Source organism: Trichosurus vulpecula, chromosome 2 (genome assembly GCF_011100635.1).
Source record: "Trichosurus vulpecula isolate mTriVul1 chromosome 2, mTriVul1.pri, whole genome shotgun sequence".
Taxonomy (NCBI): Eukaryota; Metazoa; Chordata; class Mammalia; order Diprotodontia; family Phalangeridae; genus Trichosurus; species Trichosurus vulpecula.
In genome coordinates, this window is record NC_050574.1 from 362,725,552 (window position 1) to 362,748,026 (window position 22,475).

Consider the following 22,475-nt stretch of genomic DNA (forward strand, 5'->3'; position numbering starts at 1 on the left):
TATGACTAGGGCTCTTTTTTATCATGACTTTCAGGTAGTTTATTAGTTCTTAAATTATCTCTCCTCAGTCTATTTTCCAGGTCAGTTGTTTTTATAATGAGATATCTTACATGTTCTTCTTCTTTTCACTGTTTTGATTTTGGTTTCTTGTTTCTTGGTGTGTCATTTTTGGAAACAGACCTAGTAGTGGTATTGCAGGATAGAAGAGTATAGGCATAGGCAGTCTAATAATTCTTTGGACATAATTCTAGATTGCTCCCTAAAGTGGTTGGATCAATTCACAATTCCACCAACAACGAATTACTGTCCCAATTTTTCCACATCCCCTCCAACATTTGTTGCTTTCTCCTCCAATTATTTTAGTCAATCTGATAGGTATAAAATGATATCTCAAGGTTGTTTTAATTTGCATTTCTCTAATCAATAATGATTTAGAGCATTTTCTTATATGACTATAAATTATTTTGATTTCTTCAGTGGAAAACTGCCAAATTTTAATTTTTAATGAGTATTTTTTTCAGTGAGCTTTTGTACTTCCCCTCCATTTGTCCAATTCTAGTTTTTAAGAAGTTCTTTTCTTTAGAGAATTTTTGTACCTCTTTTACCATTAGGAAAATTCTATTTTTAATGTGTTATTTTCTTCAGTATTTTGTGTGTGTGTGTGCATCTTTTACCAAGCTGTTGATTCTCTTTTCATAATTTTCTCGTATCATTCTCATTTCCCTCCAATTTTCCCTCTACTACTCTTATCTCTTTAACTTTTCCAGAAATTCTTCTTGGGCTTGTGTCAGATTAGTGTTTTTCTGTGAGGCTTTGATTGTAGGGGTTTTCCCATTATTGTCTCCTGAATTTGTGTCATGGTCTTCCTTGCTGCCATATCAGCTTTGTATGGTCAAGTTCTTTTTTTTTTTTGTTTGCTTGTTTGTTTGTTATTTGCTTATTTTTTTCAGTCTATTTTTTGACTTTGAACTTTATATGTTAAAGTTGGGCTCTACTCACCTGGGGATGGGAAGGCATTGTCCCAACTTGCTGCTGTTTTCAGAGCTAGTTTTGGGGGTCTGCAAGTTTTCAGTGTTTCCAAAGTAGTGTGATTCAGGGAGGAGAATGCTCACTGCTCTTTTGGTCTGTCTCTGCTCTTTACCCGGAAGGGCCCCTGGTCTCCTGCAGCCACACGTGCTTCTATTTCTTTCTGCCTTGGAACTGCAACCATGGTCTGTGCTCCTTTGCTACTGACTACAAGCCTCTGTGCCCCAGGACTGTGTATTGGCAATACAGTTGCCAGTCAGCACCAGCTGCACTCAGTTCCAGCTAAAGATCTCCTGTAATCTCTTTCTGACCAGTTATCTGAGCCCTATACTATCTCTGACTGAGAGCTCCTAAAGCTGCTGCTGTCCCAGACATGTCTAAGGCCCTCTGCTGCCTGCACTCTGGGCTAGCCCATACCCCCATGTCACAAACCTTTCCTGTCTACATCCTAAATTGTTTTGGGCTGGAAAAATATCTCATTTGGACCTTTTGTTGGCTCTGCTGCTTCAAAATTCCATTTGAGCTGTTATTTTAAAGTTGTTCGGAGGTGAATGTTAGGAGAGTTCAGCTGAGTTCCTGCCTCTACTCTGCCTTCTTGGCTGTACTCCACCTCCCCCATAAGGTTCTTTACAAACATCATATCATTTTATCCTCATAATAACCCTGGGAGGTAGGTGTTATTATTTCCATTTTGTAGATAAGGAAACTGAGGCATAAAGAGGTTAAGTGACTTAGCCACAGTCATACAGCTAGTAAATGTCTGAGGTTGGATTTGAACTCACATCTTCTGACTCCAGGCTCAGCCCTCTATTCACCGTGTTACTTACATTATATTGGTTCCATTACAATGGTAATGATACTTCATATTTTGTAGACCACTCTGTGCTTTGCAAAAGGTTTTCACATCTCTTTCTTTATTTGAGCTTCTCAGTGGTCCTGTGAAGAACATATGACAGATATTTCATATAACACTTAACATAGTGCCTGGCACATTGTAAGGTCTTAATAAATGCTTATTGATTGACTAAAACTCTGAAAAGTTGTGACTTGCCCATGATTCCATAGGCTATCTAGTAGTGGAGTTGGAGTGGAGGAAGAAAAAATAAAATTAATTTCCCTGTAGGACAGTCTCTGCAAAACCATGCTTCTTACCTGATCATTTTAATTTTCGACCAGAAGTGATGACAAACTTCCCCTACTTTGAAATTTTATTTAGGGCTGACCATGATTTTGAGGCAAAACATCATAACTAAGTGAATACTCCAGCAATGGTACAACTTCTACCAAAGTCTTCAACTTTTATTTGCCAGGTCTCCCTTCTTCCCTATTATAGGATCCTCTCAGATTGGTGGCATATGGGTACTCTTTTAAGAATTTATTAAACTCAGAGTTAAGAAAGTATCATTAATGAGTTCTGGTATCCTTGTAGAAATAAACATAACCTAATGTGCTGTTGATAATATAGCTAATTAAAATTTATTATTTCTGTGCAGCCTAATTTCCCTTAATAAACTAATTTTTTATACACATTTTGACCGCATTGATTTATATAATTGGGTTAAAAGAACTCAAAACTAATGAAATTGTCTTTTTCAAAAGTGCAGCTCATTATCTGGTCATCTGGCAGATCCCTGTTGGATGCTTGCTCCTTCCTGACCTCCATTCACATGGGGCTTCTCTCCTGGGGCCTAATCCAGAGTCTGCAGATAGCTTGTTGATGCATGATGCACTCACAGTTCCTTCCTGACTTAGTAACAGGAAACAGATGCCACAGAGAATTTCACACATTCAAATAATAAACAGTTGCTTGTTTAATAAAGTGTGTGTTGTAGCCAGCTTTCTATTCCAAATCATGTAATTTAAAGTGCACTATTGAGAGCTTCTTCCAAGACTTGTGCTTTTTTTCACATTTAACCATGATGGGGGAAAAAAATCACTGTCTCACAAAAGTGTGTTACATACTTTGATCTCTCTTGTTTTTTGAAAACAGGTTCAAAAAGCATTTGATGGACTACCTGGCTACAAGGACATCCATGTGCTTGAATTTAGGTAAAAAGACATATAATTATAAATATAGTGCACTGTGTAGCACTTGGATTACAAAAAGATTGGGTTATATATTATTATTAATTATGCGAATGCTTTTATTAGTAAGGTGTGTTAGAACTGTAAACTATTTTATAAATGGAAAAATTGAGTTAGAGAAGGGCACCATAACTCATGAAAATTTCACAACTAATCTGTTACCAAATCAGAAATTAGAACTCCCATACTCAGAGGATCATTGTTGGTTTTACTTGCTTGAATATGATGTATACAGATATTCATTACTGATGGTAGAAACCCTGGAGCTTGAAGGGATTAGCTGTTTTCTTAGCCCTCTTCAAAGTCAGTGGGTGTACTTTAACTCTTAAGTCCAATGAAATTCTATGAGATTCCTTATCCTTCATCTTTAAGAACACCTCTGAACATATCAGAGAAATGTATTTCTCTGGCCTTTCCAGAATATTCATTACTCATGATAATGGTGTCCTGGGTATTTTTAGTACCATGACTCATGAAAATGGTGTCCTAGATTGTGGTGAACAGGAGCTGGAAGGAGAGAAGAAAGGGAATTGCACACACCTTATTACCTAGGAGGATGGGAAATATTAGCATCATAAGTTTGGTATCCACCTGTCAACACTTCTGGGTGCTCCAGGTTATATGAGTTGGAACAAGATGGCAACCTTGACCTTGACCACTCTCCTCAATGACCATTCCTGGATATTCCAGGAAGTGTAACTACCTCATCCCCAACTCCTAGCTCTCTCCTAGGAGCCCCAGTTATACCCCATGATTCCTGGTAAATACATCTTTGTAAACAGTAAGCTGAAACTGTATATCAAAGTCCTTAAATTTAGTCCTCAAAAGAACCAGATTATGTTGGGTTACTTTGAATGCTTTCAGAGGAAAACAAAAAGGAAAAAGTATCTGAAGAAGAAAAGGAAACCTAACTTTGGTCAGAAGGTTGGAGAGCGAAAGAATGTGACATAGACAAGGAAAGGAGAAGGGCCATTAAACTAAGAGGCTTTTCCCACAGAGTAAAGTCTCTTAACCTTTTTTGTGTCATGGACACCTTTGGAAGTGTGGTAAAGTCTGTGAACCCCTTCTCAGAATAATGTTTATCACTTGCACTTGTAATCAAAGGAAATGCTAAACTGCAGTTAGAAGTTAGTGAAAGTAAAGATATCATTTTTTTCTCTTACAATTTCATGGACTCCCTTTCCCTGAAATCTATCCACAGATTCTTTGGGGGCCTATGGACCTCAAGTTAAGGATTCTTGCCATAGACAGTAGAGCTGAGCTGTTTAAGGAGAAAAGAGCTTCCTGTGCTAAGAATTATGATAAGGATCCATAAGTTATTCCATGAGAATAACCTTGAATGTTGGTCCCAGGAAAAGATGTGAGTCTTGGTGTTTGGCAGCTTCCCAGCAATGGGTAGAGAAGCTGCCATATATTGACCGGACATGAACATTTAGGAAAGACACTGTATTCCCCAAACATGTGTCTGGCATATGATAGAAAATGCTTGAAAACTTAGCAGGACCAATGACTATTGGCTGCTTAATGGTGATTAATGTGGGGACAAATGATGTTACCAATAGAAAACTTGAAAGCATCTCTAGGGATTATTTCTCATAATATGAAAACTAAAGACTTGGGGGCAGGCACAGATGGTATTTCCATCACTGTTGCCAATTCAAGCTAAGGGCTTCAGAAAAGGAAGGTGGCTACAGGAAATGAGCAGCTAGTTAAGAAGCTGATGTTGGAAAACAGGATTAGGATTTCTGGGCCAAGGCTTAAGATCCAGGAATGAAGGGCATTTATATAGGGATTTAATTAATATAAGGAGGGCCAGGAAGGGTATATTTTCATGAAATTTGCAGATTAGATTAAAAGGGCTTTAAATTGAAAATAAGAAATAAGATTGCCCACATACGCCCACTAAGCCAGAGGCCGCAGAGAATAGTAGTGACAACATATGAATCACAGTGGAGAGTAATTTATAAGAGGTAAAGAAGAAGAAGAGAGGGAATAAATACGCTTAAGGCCTCAGAGGTCTATTCACAAAAAGCATAGTGTATGACAAAGTAGATTTGAGAGGTTAATTCAGCAACACAAGTGTCATTAAAATTTGGTGGGACATGACTTCCTCCTGGAATATGGATCTATGGAAGGATATACCTTATTCCAAAGAAAGAGCAGATAAAAGTGTAATGGAGTAGCATTGAATGCATAGAGATAGAAAGTGCACTCTCGCTCTATATATATATGTATGTGTGTATGTATGTATAGATATGTATATGTATAGATCTATATCTGTATGTATGTATGTATGTATATCTCCACCTAGGTGGTACAGTGGATAGAGTGCAGGGCCTGAAGTCAGGAAGATTCATTTTTCTAACTTCAAATCCAGCTTCAAACACTCACTAGTTGTATGATCCTGAGCAAGTCACTTAACCCTGTTTGCCTCTGTTTCCTCATCTATAAAATGAGCTGGAGAAGGAAATGGCAAACCACTCCAGTATCTTTGCCAAAAAAACCCAAAATAAAATCATGAAAAGTCAGACATGACTGAACAAGCAAGAAGAACAAAAAATGGATTTTATATTTTAAATTACAATAAAACTTTAGTTAAAGATGTAAAAAAAAAATTTGCTCACAGGCTATACTAAACTAGAAATAGTTTGTTAAGCCTTGCTCCAGAGGGATGAGATTTGTTTTCTGAGCAACAGTGGGAAATTGCACAAGGGGTTTTGCTTTGATGTGATGGACCATTTTTTTTTTTACTATTAGTATTATCCACATGTGAAATGGGTTGCCATGGGAGGACGTGGGCATCCTCTTACTAGACGCAGAGGACTTATCAAGGATTTTGGAGGAGAGTTCCCTATTCAGGGATAGATTGGACTAATTGGACTCTGAGATGCCTTCCAACTCTGAGATTCTGTGATTTAGTTATATAGGGAAGACTTAAGGAAACATGGTTACTACTCTCAAGTATTTGAAGGTCTTTCATGTAGAAGAGAGATGAGATATATTCTAGTTCAGCCAAAGAGCGTAGAACTAGGAACAACGGTTTTAATACATTCTAGTATTTTCTCAGAAATTAGAACCATGCTACCAGAATACACTCTCTTCCCCTCTTTGGAAATCAGAGCATTAGCCCATCCCCAGGCATTTTCCATGAGGTTTAAATAAATCACTGGCTCAGTAATTCCCACAGTAAGAGAATATCTCAAGGAAAACTGGGAATCCTCTTAGTGTTACATTTTCTAATCTTTACAGGAGTCTCATCAGAAAAGTTTAGAGTCAGAGATTTGCTCTATTTTCACCTCCTCTGTTTTTTCAGAGGACATCATGTTCAGTGTGGGAGAATCTGGGCACCCTACATGGGATGAATGCAGCTAGTCCTAATCAAAGGAAAAATAAGCATCTGGGAATTCTGCGTCCCTAGAGATCTAGTTTATTTGTGATATAAATATTAAAGGAAGAACAAGCATCATATTTCAGAACTATTTCATCCTTGCCAGGCCCTGTCCCCACTCCACCCCACCCTGCTACATCTGACTTGAATCAAATACTCATAGACCAAAATATTTCTCCCTTAATTCTGTTTTAATCACTTTTTTTGCAGTCTAAACAATATGTCCTCCCCTCCCCCAAATCTACAGATTTATGAAGAAAGACACACAGATACAGAAAGAAAGGGTGACCATTTCCAATCTCTCCCTTTTGTAAAAAGTTCAGATTATAGATAAATAGAAAAGGTTTTTAAAAAAGCCCACAAAAGTTCATGGAGTTCATTTTATTTTTACATTTTAAATAAATTTGCATTGACATCTCTTATTTTTACTTTACCCACATTTTCTAATGTATCCTTTCCCTTCCTTCCACATAAAGAGGTATACCTTATGACAGAGAACTAAAAAGAGAAACAAAACACATAAACAAAACTGACCAACCTGTCTGGAAAAAGTCTGACATCATCATTCAGCATTGAATTAAACTCAATTTAAACAATTTCCATTGCTTTGTTATTCTTTCCGTTTAAATTGAATCACTGTGTATATATTTTTTTCCAGTTCTGTTTACCTTACTTTGCATCAGTGCATATGTTTTCCTGTGCTTCTCTATATTCATCATAGTCTTGTTTCTTACAGCATCTTATATTCATGGAGTACACCTTTTTTAGCTATTCTCTAGTTGACGGGCATCTACTTAGTTTACAATTCTTTGCTACGATGAAAAGTGCTGCTACAAGTATTTTTACATATTTGGGGCCTTTATCCTTAGGATATATGCCTAATAGTAGAATGTGTGGGACAAAAGGCATGGGTATTTTAGTCACTTTCTTTTCATAAATTCCAACAATAAGGGGGTATGTGTGGTGTATTGTGTGACAGTGGAGTTTATGTGTATTCATAGGACTCTGTCTAGATATGGACCACTGGGAGGTATGAATAGATATCTCTAGATATCTTTCACCCTTCTCCACTGGAGATTTGAATTCCTACTAGGAGGTGAAGCAGGAGATTGGGCCCAGAGGTGACCACTCTACTCTCCTGAGACAGAAGGGATAGAAGGCTAGAATTACATCTCTCTTCCCCATTAAATTTTGTTAGCATAGAGGAAATAATTTTTAGTTTCAAGCGGAGCTCCCTATTGCTCTTCCTTAATGGGAAAAGAATTCCTCAAACCACACTTGACTCCCTTTCCCTCAAATGCCAGTTCCACAATGAGCAAAAATAGCAAGTGGGAAATAAACCCATTTATTTAAGCAGAATGCAAACAGAAGTCAGAGAGAGTTACAGGTAAGAATATATACCAGACAACATACAGAGTGGATGATCCCTCCTATTGAGAGTGAAGTAACTTAGCTCAACCAAGAAAGAGGGACCCCAATCTCACCTAGGTGGAAATTCCCAGAAGTCTATTATGGCAAGCTGGTGATAGGAACATAAATTGCTAGCTCCTGCACATGTTGGCTTTTTCCCAGGGTCTTTCTCTCCCTTTGAGGACCTGAAGAAAGTCTGGAATCCAGTGTCTTTTCTCTGGAATCTGTAAGCCAGAAGCCTGGAATCTCTTTTCTCCCAAGCTCTGGCCAAGTCTACCACTCACTCAGGTGTGGAACATTCAGCAATAAATTTCCATCAATGAAGAGAGCCTTATGCAAATAGACTTTGAGTTTACAATGATTGGACTAATTCACAGCTCCACTAACAGTTTATTAGTGTTTCAGTCTTTCCATAAACCTTCAAGCGATTCATTTCAATGTAGAATATTTTTTCTTTTCTCTCTGATCAAATTTTTCATACTATAGGCATTTGTCTTTACCTGATTTGCAGACATTTTGAGTGACATAAATATTTCAAAGAAAATGTGACAAGAATACTTTGATAAATGTTAAGTGATTATGAAGTTTTCAACTCTGTTTAACATGTTTACCTTTTTTTTTCCAGGTTGCCTCAGGAAAATGTCAGGTAGAGTATCTTTTGGCATCTCTTATGCTTTTATTGGCTGTTTCTGGAATAAAAGTAGATGGATTAATAAATAATTTATTTTTAACTGCTTACTGTATGCCAAACACCAAACTAAGTACTAGGAATATAAATACAAGCTACAAGATAGTCCCTACCCTCAAGGAACTTACATTCTATAAAAAGAAGCTAGAAATTGAGGGGGAAGGGAAAAGAAGAGGGGAAAGACTACTGGCCAGAAGGCCAGAAAGTCTTGAGAATCAGGAGTGAGCCTGAAAACCCAGGAGCTGCAAAGCAAGTAACTCTAAGAAGAAGAGGAATTTCAGGAAAAGGGGGAGGCAAAAAAATCTTCTTAAAAGGAATCTATTTATATTTCTTCTAAGAATGCAGAGATAGTTCTGTATCACAACAGACAATTATTGCTCTTTGAACTAAACTTGTCACTTAACACGATCCTTGAGTAATCAAATCCAGGCCTGGGTATAAAGAATCCATTTTCAAGAAGGAACCTAGGATTAACATTTGGGAGAGTCAAAGGAACTTAACCTGACTTTCCTCCTTTTCTTTCCCCTCCCCCTCAATTTCCAGCCCCTTTTCATAGGATGTAAATTCCTTGAGTTTCTGCCTCTGTCAGTTGTAATAATAGTACTTAACAGGTTTTTTTTTAAATGATGATCAAATAAATAGTTATGTCAAGTACTTTTTAAAACTAAAATTGCAATATAAATATTAACTGTTATTAATATCCTGAGAAATCTCTTTGAGTATTCATTATTGCATTCATTTTTTTCATTGGTTTGTCTTGGGTGTTTTGGTTCTTTCCTTGGCAAGTGATTTCTTCATGGCCACAGATGATTCTTCTTCTTCTTCTCCTCCTCCTTCTACTCCTCCTCCTTCTCCTCTTCCTCCTCTTGCTCTTCCTCCTCTTCTTCCTCTCCTCCTCCTCTCCTCCTCCTTCTCCTCCTTCTCCTCCTCCTTCTCCTCTTCCTCCTCCTCCTTCTCCTCATCTTCCTCCTCATCTTCCTCCTCCTCTCCCCCTCCTCTTCCTCCTCCTCCTCTTTCTCCTCTTCCTTCTCTTCCTCCTCCTCCTCCTTTTCCTACTTCTTCCTTGTATTGCATGAACTTTGGATCATATATGCTGCCATTTTTTCCTTTCCATTTTGCTCACTGATTTTCAGGTAAATTTTAAGACAGTAGTGATGAGGTCAGAGTTGGGAGAGCTGGTTCATCAAATGTGAAAGAATTCACTTAGACCTTCTCTGAAGCCTTTGGGAGCTTTATTGACACAAAAGCAGTGGGCCTGAGATTTAGCAAGGAGCTAAACAAAGGCACTGATGTAGGGAAGGGACCAGACATATAGACAAAATCTATACAGCTTTGTAGGATGATTTTAGGGTTTCTTATGGGGGTTGGAGATTTAGGGATAGGATAAGCCTTACAGGATAAGGACAGAGAAAGATGACACAAGATAGGGCAGACCAGACACAAGATAAGGAAGACCAGACACAAGATAAGGGAGTCCGGAATCTTTGAATTTTTATGACTTTGGATGGGAGGGAGAGAAAGAATTCCATGGTCCAGGATAACAGTGAGTTTGATGGTAACTCAAGATAAGGGGAGGAGACTTTAGGATGACCTCAGGCTCAGGAGGGGCCTCACAAGGTCCTTAGGGATCCACATCAGTCAAGTTGTAGTAAAACGAGCCCTGGATTTAGAATAATCATATTGAGTTTGAATTTTGGGTCTGCTACTTACTATCTGTATGACCTTGGGCAAGAGTAACTTTAACCTCTCTGTAAAATGAGAGGGCTGGAATGGATGAAGGTGTTGGAATAGTTCCCTTCCAGATCTAAAACTACAATTCTGTGAACCTTCTTCTGTACCCAGAATAGGGAGGGAAGGGTAATGGGAAAGTTATTGTGCAAGTAAAGTTTAGGACTGTGGAAACAAGTTGATTGATGGCTGGAAGCGATGGGCAGCATTGCATTGTCATGAAAGTAGAATTAACACCAGCTACTTACAAGATCAGAGAGGAGACTGATGAGAGGTAAGCTTCTTGTTTTCAGTCTGCTAGAGATCTATACCAGGAGACTGATGAAGAATTTAGCTTGACTAGTGTTATCTAAAGGGAGAGCTAGGACTTCCTGTAGGGCTATGATGCCACTACTTCAAGACATGTGCAATGTATCAAGTGGAGAGTGGCAAAAATCAATCCCATCCCACCCTCTCTATGATAGCTAATCATGTGGTCTGGCTGCAATACAACCACACCTACTTTTTACCAACTCTCCTATTCCATTCCTTGCCTGCTGCTTTGCAAACTTCCAAATTTCCTCCTTCAACGCCCCTCAGGTCAGCTAAAAACAGATCCTAGCCCAATCTATTGTAGTAGATGGTCAGATGCCCCAGTGGAAATCTTCCTTCACCCACCAGCATACCTATTTAGAATGGAAAAATTCTTAAAGATAGGGGAATACAAATTTTAAAAAATGGAGATCATTGAACTAGATAAAGAATGTGAATGTCTTTTGTCACACTCAGAGTCGTAAAGTTACATGCATTTTTGAAGTCTGCTGGTCAGTTAGCCAGCCCCCTTTTGCCTACACCCTGAACAGTTGGGGACTTTTCCTGTGGTCTCTGCCCTCCTTAGTTTCCGCTTGTACTTCTATTTGCTGAAGGTGTCTAAGGAGATGTAGCTTTCATTAATGTCCATGGAACTTAAAAGGTGATAGTCATCTTAGGAAAGTCTCCTGACCCTTTAAAAGTCCTATTTATGCTGATTTTTGCCTCCTCACCCTGCTAACTTCTCTTTCCCACTACACTGATACTGTGTACCCAACCAGTGTGTGCAATGTTGTCTTCATTAGTGCATAGAACATCAAAGGGATGTAAAAGCAATCCCTTCCCTTTGCCCTTCTCCAAATTCCCAACATTGTTCCTGGGATCAAAATTGTGAGGACACCACTGGCCATTTTGAAAATTTCAATATGTCAACAATTTCTAAAGAGGACAGCAGCCATTGTTTCAATAAATTAATTCTTTGGATAACTGAATTGATAACATAGCAATATGCCTACTTGGTGAATTTTATCTTTAACATTTTAATGAAGGTATATATAGTAATGTATCGTTGTACATATTTCTGTGTAACTTTTCTGAGTAACACAAATGAACCCACCCAGCTCTTCGATCAGCAGGATGCTGCATCATCCAGTCAGCTCTGAGACACCGCTTATAGAAAAGCAACTGCAAATTCCTGTTTTTCCCCATCTCAAACCAGAGGGACCAGCTAATCCGGCACTACTACGAGACTTCACCTCTCTCAGCCTGTACACGGTGCTAAAATGCAATAACTAAAATTGTAGGAGAGCTCAGCTCTCCTTCAATCAGGAAGCTACCAGTCTTAACCAATGCATGAAGCAATGATTCCCTTCCGATCAAGAGCCTTCAAAGACAGCAGCTGAAGCCTTCCTGTCAGCTGATTGCTCCTGCTGGCATCTTCTTAACTCATCCTCTTGCTGGGTTCTTTGGAGTTTCTAACGTCTCAAATCATCCTTTCTGTCAGTTGTGGTCGAATTTGTTGTCGTTCAGTCATTTCAGTTGTGTCCAACTCTTCGTGACCCTAATGTGAGGTTTTCTTGGCAAAGATACCGAAGTGATTTGCCATTTCTTTCTCCAATCATGAAACCAACAGTAGTTATTTAATCTACGTAGGGTATCCAAATATATTCAATTTACTATTTGGAGAGTTTTGCCCTTCCAAACTCTAAAAACAGTCACATGTAAGTGAGATGAGGGATAACAGTACTCTGTAGCCCAAGTCATTTCTCTGTCCTTAAAAAAGATTCTCTCAGTTCTCTCTCTGGTCCTCCTAATAACCTATGTCTGTCACATTTTAATAGAAGAAAACTTATTCACACACTAAATTTAAACATTGTTTTTATATGCAAAAGTCCTTTTTCTTCCTCTTTCAACTACCAAACTGGTCATATATGAAAGGAATCACAATTTATATAATTTACAAGTGAATTATTTATTTTTTCCCAAAAAGTTTATTTTCTGCTTTTTTCAAAAACCCAACTACTGATGTATGAGTGTAGTAGTACCTTTCACATGTATAAATGTATATAGCAAAAGAATTGTGAGATCATTAATGGGCTAATTGCTTCACTAATGCAGACTATATATACCTCTTCTATGTCTTAGCCTTCAAGGAGTATCTGCAGCCAAAAAAAAAATCAATCACCTGATGACCAATCTTGAGACCAACCCTATGGTGGACTATGTTGCCATACTTAGCTTAGGATGGTCTTTGTACTACAGACTCGTGATCCATTTCCTAACCCATTTCTGAAGCTTTGTCAGCTTGGTGAGATCTGTCAAGAGGCAGCTAAGGCACAATAGATAAAGAGCAGGCCTCTAAGTTGGAAGGCCTGGATTCAAGGCCTCTAGAAGTCTGATATATACTGGCCTTCTGACCTTGGGCAAACTGCTTAACCTCTCAGTGCCCAGTGCCTACATGTTGCAGGATTCCTGGGAGAATTGTCTACACAAGACTTCCATCACTCTCAGCCCTTAAAAACAAAGAAACAAAAAACTAAAGATCACCCAGAGCCTACATTCTGCTAGCATAGCCTTTGAGGATCCAGAATTATCACCATTCTTTGATGAAATGTTGGAGTAGGATGAGTAGAGGAGGTGATTCAAAATCTAGTGATATGTAAAATATTGCACTCATATTCATAGGCTGTCTACTTGCCACAGAAACATAGTTAATGCTACTTGAAGTAGGATTTATATAGAACAAATGGCTGATCTATCCTGCTTGAATCAACGAGTGAAAAATCATTTCTAGGCCTCAGAATATGCTCTTTGTAGGTAGTGTTTTAGAAGAAAGCACCATGAGTATGATGAGAGAAGAAAGACTCCTGAATTTTTTCCAAAACAGCCTCACCTTTGGTTGCCCCTGTAATGATGTAACATCTCCTTGGCCTTTTCATCTATATATGTCAGTCATCTTCTAATGGGGCAATTGAGGTGGAAGGATAAGGTAGGCTTCTTTTTGAACTTGACTCAGAATGAACCCTTCCTCAACAGATGCCCCAGGCAATACTTGTTTATCTGGAGCATAGCAGTTGCTTCAGTGAATTCAGGCAGATGAAGGATGATGCCGCTGTAGTTGTGAGTACTCTAGTTGCTAAGTGTATAGCTTGCCAACATAGTTTTCTTCAGATTGATACTGTTTTTACTTAGTTGCCTATATTCCATTTATTATGTACTTCGTTTTATTCTTGGCTATGTCTGACTTTTGTCCCTTCCTGAGCTGTGACAGACCAGCTATCACCTCCCTACTGACAACTTTACTTCCTGTTGCCTTGCCAGAAATCAGTCAGCTCAGGGCTATCATGCTTGGACCTTACAGCTAATTTCTTCCTGACATCTCAAGGTCTTTCTCATTTTGTACTTTCTTAACACAAAATGTGGCAAATTATAAGATGGTGCCTAAGCATTGTGTTGGCAATAAAATACAACCCTGATCAATGCTTGTTAACTTGACTTTGACAGGTACACTGTTAGCAAACAAAACAAACAAAATGGTATTATCACCTATTTCCACTTCTTTCTTGCCGAGTGTCTCTTAGCTAGACCTTGCTTTGTAGAGGTCAAAATGAGGTAACAGGAGGGAAGACTATTAAATAATGATTTAATGGAAGACCCAATCATTAATCCCAGATCTCTTGATTCCTAAACTGTGCACCATCGAGCATCAGTTTAAGGTAAATCTGCCTGCATTTGCAAATTTCCCCCTACCAGAATCTCATTTTTCCAGGGAGTGACCATGTTAGTTTTAGGAATGCACCATGAAATAATAGTGACAATAACTAATAATCAAAGTGCATGCTCCATGGAATGTTTCCCATAGGTCTTTTCAGCCTCAGCTGTACGTGTATATTAAAACCACACAACCATGAAGATTCTGTAATAGATGTAAAAATGAAGATAACTTTGTCCAACAAATATCAGCATTAACTGAGGTAGAAAACAGGGAGACATTAGTGCCATGAAGTATATTCTGAAACAACTACAAATAGGAGGATTCTCTACTGATTGTGAAGGCCTTCAAATGCTCTCATTCTCCTGATTATGTTAAGCCCTGGAACACAATAAAACCTCCTCCATGAATTATAGTCATTTGAAAGAGAGTGGTCAAATCACCTACCTACACAAGAAAAAAATAGACAAAAAACATGTATTATATAGATAATGATATTAATTTGGATAAGCAGCACATCAAGTTAGTCTGTGTCTTGTAAGTCCCTGTGGATGGGTCAAAAATTAGACTAAATTACTTTGGGAAAGTAGAGATTTTTTAATGATCTCCAGTTGTCTGAACCTTCAAAATTCCCTTTTTAACACCAATATTTGCCTCGTGATTCAGTATTATGAAACACTTCATTCTCAGAAGAATAAAAATTACAAGTGACATGAAGGACAATGGAAAGACATATGCTGAGCATAAACAGGTTGAGTGTATAAAAATGACATGTGCATGAAATATGGCACAGCTCTGAGACAGTTACCTGTGGGCTGAATAAAAAAAAAAAAACAACAACCGAACCATTATCAAAGAACTGTATGACCAGAAAAGAAGGTGGACACACATGGCAAGAGTGCAGTATGATAAATCAATACCTCTGGTGTTGTACTAATACCTGTGAACTATAAAACAAAACAAATCAAATCTCCATCAAAACTTTCAGTACATTGGATAGATCCTTGAAGGAGGATTTATGAAAAGACATGGATGCATAACAGATTATCATATGGAAATATCAGTTCAATTCAATGATATTCTATTAAAAGCTTACTATATGCAAGAAACTTTACTTGCTGCTATGGATTTTTGTGGTTCGGTCACTTTTCAGTTCTCTCCAACTCTTCATGACCCTATTTGGGGCAAAGATACAGGAATGGTTTTCCATTTTGTTCTCCAGCTCATTTTACAGATGAGAAAACTGAGGCAAACAGGGTTAAGTGACTTGCCCAGCGTCACACAGCTTAGTAAGTGACTGAAGCTGGATTTGAACTCAGGAACTGACTTCAGGTCCGGTGCTCTATTCATCACACCACCTAGCTGCCTACTGCTTTGAGCACAAAGAAAAAATGAAATAGTTCTGGCTCTCAAGGAGTTTACAATCTATTGGCATGGTGGGGGATGGGGGGAGATATAACATTTATACTGGTAAGTGCAAGATAATTTGAGGAGAGGAAAGAGAACTAATAACTGATGGGCTCAGAAGTACTTTTGTATAGAAGGTGGCATCTGAGTTGAGTCTTGAAAGAAGCTAAGCAGGATGTTAAGAGTCAGAAATGAGAAATACATTCCAGTCATGTGGGACAGCTTGAGAAAAACAAAGAAATAAACGAATGAATCAAAAGGCACTTATTTAACACTGTGTGCAAATCACCGTACTAAGCACTTGGGATACAACTAGAAAAGCAGGACCATCTCTGTTCTCAGGGAGCTCATATTTTAATGTGGGAGACAATATGTATCTAGGAGATTTCAGCTGAAAGTCAGATGAAAAAGCCCACAAGGGCCCTTAGTTAATAAGCATTTATAAAATACCTGTGAAGTATCAAGTACAGTGCTAAGTGCTAGGGATACAAAGACAGTCCCTGCCCTCAGGGAGTTCACAGTCTAATTGGAGAGAGACAAGCAAACAAATACATACAAACAAACCATATATAAGATAATCAGGAAATAAATAAGAGAGGGAAGGCTTCCTCTAGAAAGATGAAGTTTAGTTGGGACTTGAAGGAGTCCAGGTAAGTCAGGAGAGGCAGATGAAGAGGGAGAGAACTCCTGGCATGGGAGACAGAGAAAATGCCTGGAGCAGAGAGATGGAATATCTTATTTGTGGAACAGCTGGAAAACCAGTGTCACTGGATTGAAGCATATGTGCTGGGGTGTGAAGTATAAGACTGGAAAGGCAGGAGGAGGAGTGGGCCAGATTATGAAGGGATTTGAGTGCAACAGAGAAGCAGATGGTAATTAATTTTATTTAATGTAATTTCTACTAACAAAACTACATTTATTTCTGTGTGAACAATTTGATAGTGCCAAGGACTTTGGTGGTGAGAACTTTATTCTCTTTAGCAATTTGTCTTTGGTAGCTGTGCCTTCTGGGGAAACAGTTGCCTGGTTGCCTGTCTATAAGAACTAACTCCCTGCATGATGGCTGAGAGGTCTTGGCAGGAAACAGAGCCAGTGGCCTGAGGAATGGTGTTGCTATTCCTGGGATTCTTGGGCTTATATGACCATTGATGCCAGCCGGTCAGTGGTGGGTACTTGTGGTGGCAAAGATGGTGAGGATGGTGATCTCCCCTCAATAATGGCTGGATGCTGGCTGGATCCCGTGGAGTGGGAGAGGGGGACACTGCTATTCTCAAGGCCCTTGAGTTCAGGGCCCTAGGATGTTTAGGAATCTGAAAGGAGTTGGTGGTAGTGGTTTGAATTGTCTGGCACATGCCAACTGCAGTCTCTTCCCAAGGGTCCCTTGCTGCATCTGCTAGGCGGGTTTGTATGGAAGACAGAATGCTAAGTTTATGAACTAGCAACTAGGGTCATTTAGTTGGAATGTAGAGCATGTGAAATGGGATGATGTGAAATTTCTTGAAAGTAGGGAAGGTCATGGAAGAGCTCAAAAAGCATTTTAAAAATCAGATAAAAGAGTTAGAGGAAAAATTGGGAAAAGAAATGAAAGTGATGCAGTAAAATAATGAAAAAAGAGTTTGGCAAAATAAAGGAAAAAAAGCTTGATAAAAAAAACCTTAAGAAAATAATACCTTAAAAGACAGAATAGGCCAAATGGTAAAAAAAAGGCACAAAAATCCGTGGGAAAGAATTTCTTAAAAAATGGAATTGGCAAAATGGAAAAGATATACAAAAATTCACCGAAGAGAAGAACTCTTTAAAAAATAGAATAGGTCAAATGGAAAAGGTAATACAAAAGCTCAATGAAGAAAATGATTCCTTAAAAACTAGAATTGGATAAATGGAAACTAATGACTCCATGAGACATCAAAAAACAATAAAACAAAAGCAAAAGAATGAAAAAAATAGGAGAAAATGTGAAAAATATCAGAAAAACAACTGATCTAGAAAATACATCAAGGAGAGATAATTTAAAACTAATTATTAAGGCCTGAAAGTCATGATAAAAAAAGCCTAGATATCATATTTAAAAAAATTATCAAGGAAAATTGTCCTGATATCCTAGAATCAGAGAGTAAAATAGAAATTGAAAAGAATCCATGGCTCACCTCCTGAAAGAGATCCCAAAATGAAAACACAGGAATATTATAACCAAATTCTGGAGCTCCCAGGCCAAGGAGAAAATATTGCAAGCAGCCAGAAAGAAACCATTCAAATACCATGGAGCCACAGTCAGGATAACACAAGATTTAGCAACTTTTCCATTAGAAGATCTAAGGTCTTGGAATACGTTATTTTAGAGGGCAAAGGAACTAGGATTACAACCAAGAATAACCTACCCAGCAAAACTGGGTATAATACTTCAAGGTAAAAAATAAAAAAATAAAAATAGAGGAGCATTCCTGATGAAAAGACCAGAGCTGAATAGAAAATCTGACTTTCAAATACAAGACTCAAGGGAAGCATGAAAAAGTAAACAAAACAAGAAAAATCACAAGGGATTCAATAGGGTTAAGATGTTTATATCCCTAATCTAAGAACTTGAATCATTATTAGGGTGGTTAGAAGGAGTATACATAAACAGAAGGCATGGGTATGACTTGACTATGATGGGATAGCATCTAAAAAAAAAACTTAAGGGGTGAGAAAGAGGGATGCACTGGGAGAAGAGAGAAGGGAGAGGTAGAGTAGGTAAACTGTCTCACATAAAAGAGGCAGAAAAGAGCTTTTACAGTAGAGGGAAAGATGGGGGGAAGTGGCTGACAACACTTGAACCTTCCTCTCATCGGAATTGGCTTAAAGACAGAATAATATACAAACTCAGTTGGGTTTAGAAATCTATCTTAACCTGCAGGGAAGTAGGAGGGGAAGAGGCTAAGAGCTGGGGGGAAGGCGGCTGATAGAAAAGAAGGTGGATTGGGAGAGACAGTGGTCAGTAGGAAAACACTTTTGAGGAGAAACAGGGTAAAAGAAAGAGAGAAGAATAAATGATGGAAAATAAGATAGAGGGAAATACGCAATAATCATAACTGTGAAAAAATTTTTGTGGCAAGTTTCCCAGATGGAGAATGCATTTCTCAAATAGAGAATTGAGTCATATTTCTAAGAATACAAATCATTCCCCAATTGATAAATGGTCAAAGGATATGAACAGGCAGTTTTCAGATAACAAAATCAAAGCAATTTATAGTCATATGAAAAAATGTTCTAAATCACTATTAATTAGAGAACTGCAAATTAAAACAACTCTGAGATACCACCTCACACCTATCAGATTGGTTAATGTGAGAGAAAAGGAAAATGAGAAACATTGGAGAGGATATGGGAAGATTGGGACACTAATGCACTCTTGGTAAAGTTGTAAACTGATCCAGCTATTATGGAGAACAATTCACCTCCAAGTTTTTTGCCCATGGGTAGCCTACTTTTAATCTATCAGAAGTATTTGTATTTCTAAGGGCTATAAAACAGTGCATACTCTTTGACCCAGCAGTACTAGTACCAGATCTGTATCCCAAAGAGATTTTTTTAAGAAAGGAAAAGGACCTTTATGTACAAAAATATTTATAGCAGCTCTTTTTTTGTGGTGGCAAAGAATTGGACATTGAGGGGATGCCCATCAATTGGGGAATGACTGGACAAATTGTGATATGTGATTGTGATGGAATACTATCATGAGATAAGAAATGATGAGCAGGAAACTTGCAGAAAAACCTGCAGTCTTACATGAACTGATTTATTGAGCAAAACCAGAAAAAGAGTATATACAGTAACAGCAATATTATACAATGATCATCTGTGAATGACTTAACTATTCTTAGCAATACAAAGATCCAAGACAATTCTGAAGGACTTATGATGAAAAATGCTATCCACCTTCAGAAAAAGAACTGATGGAGTCTGAATGCAGATCAAAGCATACTTGTTTTCACTTTATTTTTCTTTTTTTGTTTGTGTTTTCTTTCACAACATGATTAATATGGAAATATGTTTTGCATGACTGCACATGTGTAAACTATATCAAATTGCCTTCTGAATGAGGGGATATGGGAGGGAGGGAGAGAATTTGGAACTCAAAATTTAAAAAAAATCCATGTTAAAAATAGTTTTTACATGTAATTGGAAAAAATAAAATATTAGAACAAGAAAGTTGGAGAAGTTTTTTAAATGCATGCTTTTGTGTGTGTGAAATATTTTCATGTTATATACAGATGAAATACTTCAAAGCTAGTTGCACAATATATTCAATTGGCACAAATTTAAATTGCTTATCTAGATGAATTAAGCAAGGCACACAGATTTAAGGAACAGTTATAGCCTTAAGGGAATAGCTCTTAAGTAAGCTATATGCATGAGTGAGTGAGACTAATACCTGAGAGGTTCTTCTTCCATCTTTTCTCCTTAGTGACTTTTGCCAATGTAATTTTAGTGCTGCAGGCTAGTTTCATCTCTTCAGAAAAGAGGATTATCTTTTAAGCAAGAAGCAGCATATTCAGTTGGCAAAATAAGATAGCCACAGCTGCCTCAATGAAAGCAAAGCAAAATATGGGTATAGACATAGTCTTCTAGCTCCTTGCTCAATGCTCTTCAGATAAAAGGTTCTTAAATTTTTCACTAATTGAATGGAACTCTGTTACAAAGTAGAGCTTACACTCAGCATCACAGATTCTTAGAATATTTGAACACAATTTCATTAGCATTAAACTGATGTTTTTTTTTATTTTAACTGTATGCTATGGATTAAACTCTTCAACAACACATGATCTTGAGATGAAGACTTTGTAATTCACAACAAGGAATAAAACCAATGATGTATTTATTGGCTTATTGATATTAGACTCTCTGTCACAGAAACTGGCTCAAGAGCCAGGATGAGTAGAGAAGTGTTGGCTTTTCTATTAATTGTTTGATATTAATTATTTTAAAAATTGGTCAACTGTATCCCAGTGTTACTTTTTCACTAAAGGGATTATTACCTTTATATGGCGTGTCACTTAAAGACGGACAAATGAGAGGTTTTCTTTTTGTTCCTACCCCACAACCTTCCCTGTTCATTTAGCTGTGGCATGATGAAATATACAGTTATAACAGGCTGTGGCAAGTAATTTTCAAAAATTTTTTGTTCCATGACGTTCAATGTTCTATGTCATTCCTCTATTAAAAAATGTCAGGGCAGATTTTCATAGTATTGATAAAGGGAAAAGAATCGCATCTTTCTTTGATTTGATTTTATTAAAGAAGGGAGAGGAATTGAAAAGTGGATAGAGAAAGAAAAAAGGTACTGATCTTAAGAGCTGGGAGACTATAGGATTAGGTGTGATATATAGGTGTCGATAAAGGAGGCATAGCATATAATGGTGGTAAGGAAAAGCCTGAGCACCATAATGGTAGTGTGGTGGTGGGGGGAAAGGTTCTCTTTGAACCACTTCAATTATACTATCTGGAGCTTCCTCAGAGCTTCTCTGATTTTTTTTTTTTGAGTCATAATTTCTAGGGTTTTGGGAAACATGGCTGGAACTTGTCAGGCATTGAGTGGACCACATCAAGGCATAAGGAGAGGAAGCACCTGGTCAAAGGCATACAGAAAGTTTATATGTTGTTGGAAGTGAAACCTACATATTCCTTTTTCTTTGGTAGATTCTAGTATTTAGTGTTGGAAGGGGCATTTTCAGTCATCTACTCCAGCTTCCTCATTTTACAGATTAGAAAAATGAGGCCTGAAGCAGTGGTTTGACTAAGGTCATATATAGATAATGAGTGGCAGAGCCAGAATTCAAACCCGGATTTCCTGATTGTCAAATTCAGTGTGCCTTCTTTCTATAAGGCCCAGTGACTGCCTTTCTTTAGGAAATACGACACCTAGCAAGAGCAATGTCCTAGTAATTCAGTTCTCCCCTTGTATTAGATGCACATGAGCAGGGCATATGCTGACTTTTTTTCCTTCTTCCCCTTTAACTTCAGTGGCATCGATGTTCGCTATGCTGTCACCTTTGACAGTGAAGCTATCAGCAACATTACCTGGGAAATGATTAACCTTCATTCGAACAAAGTAGAAAACCATGGCCTTGTGGAACGTGAGGATAAGCCCACTGCAGCTTATACAATTAACCACTTCAGAGACTACATCGCTGAAAGCCTCACCAGGAATTTCTTACTGGGAAACTCTTCCCTGAAGCCAGATCCTGACTCCCTTCAGGTTATCAATGGTAAGGGGGATGACAGCTATGACAATCTATGTATATCTTTTCTCAGGAGCTCTGTAGTAAAAACTCATAGCTCCACAATTATCATATGTGAAGTAATGATACATGTTAGTAATGATAATAATGCAAATTGGGCTTCAGAAATAGAAATGCCTCTGAGAGATTAAAAATGGGCTAACCACAGGCAAAACACTTGGAAGTGAAACTTGAAGGGAGTGAAGAGGGGTGGACTAAAGGAAATAATTAGTGAGACAGATAACTTGAGAATTGAAGAGGAGATAACAGTATGATTTGATGCAGGGGCGGGGAACCTGCAGCCTCAAGGCCACATATGGCCTTCTAGGTCCTCAGGAGCAGCCTTTTGACTGAGTCCAAGTTTTACGGAACAAATCCTTTTATTGAGGGGATTTGTTCTGTGAAGTTTGGGTTCCATCAAAGGCATTTGAGGACCCAGACGACCACATGTGGCTTTGAGGCCGCAGGTTCCCCATCCCTGGGGGA

The 22,475-nt window shown here is 38.1% G+C and overlaps 1 protein-coding gene across 1 annotated transcript in view; it reads left to right on the forward strand.

Moving 5' to 3' along the window:
- The window catches only part of IMPG2 (interphotoreceptor matrix proteoglycan 2), a 110,261-nt gene that overhangs the window by 59,363 nt on the left and 28,423 nt on the right, over positions 1-22,475 (forward strand). Inside the window, exons 9-11 of the mRNA XM_036742566.1 lie at positions 3,017-3,075; positions 8,535-8,555; positions 21,733-21,977. Coding sequence (XP_036598461.1) covers positions 3,017-3,075; positions 8,535-8,555; positions 21,733-21,977 — 325 coding nt within the window. The remainder of the gene's footprint in view (positions 1-3,016; positions 3,076-8,534; positions 8,556-21,732; positions 21,978-22,475) is intronic.